This window comes from Triplophysa dalaica, chromosome 21 (assembly GCF_015846415.1).
Source record: "Triplophysa dalaica isolate WHDGS20190420 chromosome 21, ASM1584641v1, whole genome shotgun sequence".
In the NCBI taxonomy this organism is placed as follows: Eukaryota; Metazoa; Chordata; class Actinopteri; order Cypriniformes; family Nemacheilidae; genus Triplophysa; species Triplophysa dalaica.
In genome coordinates, this window is record NC_079562.1 from 10,245,192 (window position 1) to 10,249,627 (window position 4,436).

The window sequence follows — 4,436 nt, forward strand, 5'->3', positions numbered from 1 at the left end:
TCTCGTGTAAACTGTCCTGTGTCACATGTGATTTATGGAGTTTCTAAAAAAGCCTGAGTTTTGTGCCTTATGGTGAAAGCTCCCTTATGGACAGCAAGCAAAACCGGTTAGCACTTGTCTAAAATCCATCTGCTTTATTATACAAGCACACAAACTGAAAATGATATAGGCCATCACACACACCAAATTATTTGGACATGTTTTTAAATATAAGGCCATATTAGAGGCTGTATAAAGTACATACAGATCTATTACGGTTGAGGAGCTGCAGATGTAGTTTTATTAACTATGGACCTCAAAGTTTGACAATACTTAATATTTTTTGTAACATATCATTATACATACTTACATATAAATACGCACACACACACACACATAAAATATAATGTCACTTGGCCTGATATTCATAATTTTTTTATACGACTCAAGCGTTCAAATACTTTTTAGGCCCATTGTACATAATTTTCAAAAGCTTCCAGTCAAAATGCATTTTTGTCCCGTTTTAGTGAAGACATGAAACACTAAAAGATTCTGGTTGCAATAGCGCCAAGCGCAGACATGCAAGTTATTTGTGGATGCACATATTCTGTCAATGCTCTGAATCATCACATGATAGTGTATTGTGATGATAGTTCATCAGACTGTCAGTGAAAGAGTAGATTGCCAGAAGCAGGCCATTCTGACCTAGTCCTGATCTAATGTTCCTGTGTTAGAGCACATTGGTTTGACTTCTTTTCTTCTACACCTGAGTGCTGTTACCATAGCGATAGAGAGATATGTCACTGCATGTTAGAGCCGCTTTTAGGGAGAGGAGCTCTGTCTTTCATTAAGGGAGAATGGGCCATATGTATGCGTTTCACAGGAAAAAACCCAGTCAGTTCTTATAAACAATTTTGTAGATACTTATGCTTTAAAAATGGTCATTTACGTTGACATGTTAATTTTGTTGCAGTGGGATCGCCATAAAGTTCATAGTTATTAAAATCCATTCTAATTAACTATTAATGAAACGTGTATTGTGGAATCGGCATAAAATGCCTCGTGACATTTCTGTGTATGTCTGGCCCTGAACAACACTGAGCAAAGGCATCCGTGATGACAATGGTGTCAAGTATGCTGGGAAAGTTTTGTTTACATAAAGAAACAAAGTTCTCCATTTTAATGTAGAGTTCTGGGTCATCTGGCACCCATGTGTCTTCCTGAGAGCTGATCTTCATTTACTTTAGGAATTCGGCTGCCGTAGACATTTTAACTCAGGGACCCAATTAGAAGTCTTTTAGCTGACTGCTGGGACTCTAACTGATTATGTATGGGATTTGCGGAATGCTTAACACTGAGCTGTTACACATATGCATTCAGAGCAGCATTATCCTGTACAGAGATATGGTGCACAGGGAAGTGTTTGTTGAATACACCAGAAGGTGAAGATTTTGTTGGCTTTGGAGTGGAGAATTTTATGATTATGATTCTTTACGCACTCAAGATTCTAAAAGTGAACATGCAAGTATTGTTTTCCTGGTTGATGAAGTCATTCCACAATATAAACTCTGAATTCAGTAAGATGTCTTTGGTTAACTGGTTTATATGTCAATTCTGATCTACTGGCAAAGATGCAGAACACATCAGCACAGTTTAAACAGGCCTAGAACCGCATTAAAATAAAAGTTTGAGAAGGAAAATGAACTTGCCCTGAAATATCTTAAAATATATCAGTGCCATTGTTTTGTCGCAAGATACACGCCAGAATTTTTTTCACATAAACATTTTTATAAAAAGCAACTTAATTATCCTAATTATTAATAAGTCCTGGCTTAAGCTATAAACCCTGTCTTTGGAATCAGGCCATAGTGATTTATTCAGTTAAATCACTCTAATTTTTTGTTGTTATCACCATTTACACAGTAGACCGGACCCTTATGTTATTTAGGCAATAGGTAAATTGGTATAATGGAGGAAGGTAGATAAACCTCTGCTTCAATCTCATAGAGTAAACTTTGTGACACAGCGACATCTGCTGTCTGAGAGTGTGTATGTCATGGAGTTTACGTTTGCATTCAAGGCATTGAACCATACAAACAATAAAAAGGAATAACATATCCGGTAGCATTGATAACATGTTTAATTCAGTCATGCCATTTGTAAAACTGTACAAGTTAAAATCAACATCAAAAGAACTAATAAAACTAACGAACAAAAGAAAAGGAACGCTGTAAGCTCGCAAAAAGCTCATATTCCCAAAAACGAATGTAGAAAAATCCAAATGCTTAGTCTCCATTTTCCAATGGGCTGTCTTGGGCATCATCACTTTCCATCTTCTCATCATCTAAAAAAATATGAGTTTGGATATAGCATAAAGATGTGAATATATAAGGGTTATGACATTTGTTATAAGATATTAAGCTATCTAGAAAACCTTTGTGTTTTAACTTACCCTCCAAAGTTTGCTGAAGTTCCTGGATTGTGGTGAGAAGAACATGGAACTGTTTCTTACGAAGTTCCAACTGAAAATAGTGAAGAGGAAAAATAAATATTTAATTTATTGACAATTCTACATTAAAGAAGATTTTTTAAAAGGTTAAAAAATATTTACCTTGTCCTCCACATTCTCTTTGATTTGTGAAAGTTGTTTAAGGTCTTTGTCCAAAGCCTCAAGCTGTCTAAAAACAGAAAAAAGATCATACAAAAGCTGATGGGCTATACCATGTAGCCTTTCTATGAGGAGTTGGCATTCTTCATTTTCGATATTTCTGACACCAGATTTAATACAGGGTACAAACTAGCAAAAATGGTATTCAAGCTTGATAAACAAATACGTTTGTCTCTTTATTTCTTTAGCAAACTTACTTTAGGGTCTCATGTCGGTCTGGATGTTGCTTGATAACCCTCGCCAAAGCATCATACTCTACAAAAAACAAAGTTGATTATATAGACTCGTGCATTTTTTTGATAAATACAGGAAAAAGACTGGATCCAAAGTTCGCCTTACCTTGCCTATTTTTTCGTATCCTTTTAGCTCTCAGGATTTCTTTTTTGCACTCCGCAATTTTTTCATGGGCTGAGGTTATACTTTTCTCTAAATTGGAAGAAACATATTTTATTATATAGCGAACAATCATTTAAAATACTCTTGAGAATACTTTAACACAATTGCAAAAAAACATACCAATATCTCCATAGATTGCTTCATAATTATCCATTTCTTTCAGGTTCATGTTGTACACAAGTAACGTCTTTCCCATGGAGAATTCACACTGAGCCAAAGATCCCAACATTCTTTGATACTGTGCTAACCTGCAGGAACAGATTAAAAAGTGATTGCACTTCACTGCTGGGAATATGGGTCATAAGCCGAATGACCTCTAGCAGTGGTCCAAATTATTCAAAATAAACACTCAGGGTCATAGATTGTTATATTACCCTTCCTCTGGTGTGAAGTTTGAATGACACCATTTGGAGAAGCTCTTCATGAGAACATTGATGCGTCTATCATCTCCAGCTCCATCTCCATCAATGAGAAGACGCTTCCGAATAACCTCATCTATGAAAAATACACAACAGAGAATACAACACATTTAACAATAATTAAGAGTTTAAAGGCTAAGTGACTTTAATTAAATGACTATTAAAATAATTGAAAAGCCAGTCAACGATATATAGTCATATAATAAAGACCTTTTTAATGTAGGGAATGGTTTATTTATAATTTGGCAGTTGGTATAGTATTTGCAAACAGATATTGAACACTCATACCTAACCGTTACCTTCCAAATAAAACTTCTAAATGTATTTAAACGTGGTATAAATTAACGAAATAATGTATACAGAAATATGGCATTTTAAACTAGCAGCCTAGTTTGTATGCTTTTGGAATCAAGCCTGGCATAGCACATGGCTAACTAGCTAATTTCCCTCCATTCGTTTTATTTCCCCCCTTAAAAATTGTTTATCCAGTAAACCAATAAACAAGAAGCCAGGAACGTATGTAGTAAATCACACGACCTTGCAAGATAACAAATAAGCCCCTATAGAAATCAGCAAAACAAATAAGTCCTTACCATCTGTAATGCTACCCATTTGTTCACTACACTATGAACTATTCAAAAAAAACTTTATTGACAAACGCGCTCTGACACAAATGTTGTCGTCGCCCCGCCTCTGTTGCGAAGCAAATGACCCGAGCCCTGCCGCACGTATCACATCATATCATACAACTATAAAATCTTCTCTTATTACTACATCGCTAAACTTGTCTTTAAATTGCTGCGTATGGCTCTGATTTTGTGTTCAGTTTCGTATCACTGTGTGCAGTTTGACAGTGAGCTAATGTTGAAGTTAAGTGCCGTTGTGTCTCAAAACCTAGTGGAGCTGCCTAACTAGGTAGCATATCACGACAAACTTCGTCTTTGGAACTTTCAAAAAATCCGTTTATAGGTTAC

At 35.7% G+C, this 4,436-nt stretch overlaps 1 protein-coding gene across 1 annotated transcript; it reads right to left on the reverse strand.

Moving 5' to 3' along the window:
- Window positions 1–2,101: 2,101 nt before the first annotated feature.
- thoc7 (THO complex 7) lies at window positions 2,102–4,210 on the reverse strand. The gene is made up of 8 exons (XM_056734488.1): window positions 4,056–4,210; window positions 3,418–3,538; window positions 3,164–3,291; window positions 2,987–3,073; window positions 2,845–2,902; window positions 2,591–2,657; window positions 2,432–2,501; window positions 2,102–2,323 (listed from the first exon to the last, which is right to left on the reverse strand). Exons 1-8 carry the CDS (start codon window positions 4,072–4,074, stop codon window positions 2,265–2,267), a joined length of 609 nt encoding a protein of 202 aa, XP_056590466.1. The 5' UTR covers window positions 4,075–4,210; the 3' UTR covers window positions 2,102–2,264.
- Window positions 4,211–4,436: the final 226 nt, after the last annotated feature.

What these genes read in the sequence shown, in the direction of transcription:
- thoc7 (XM_056734488.1), bottom strand. An exon ending in AGCAATCTATGGAGATATTG is followed by an intron (nt 3,074 to 3,163) that starts GTATGTTTTTTT and finishes CTTCCAATTTAG; the next exon opens with AGAAAAGTATAACCTCAGCC. An exon ending in AAGAGAATGTGGAGGACAAG is followed by an intron (nt 2,502 to 2,590) that starts GTAAATATTTTT and finishes CACTATTTTCAG; the next exon opens with TTGGAACTTCGTAAGAAACA.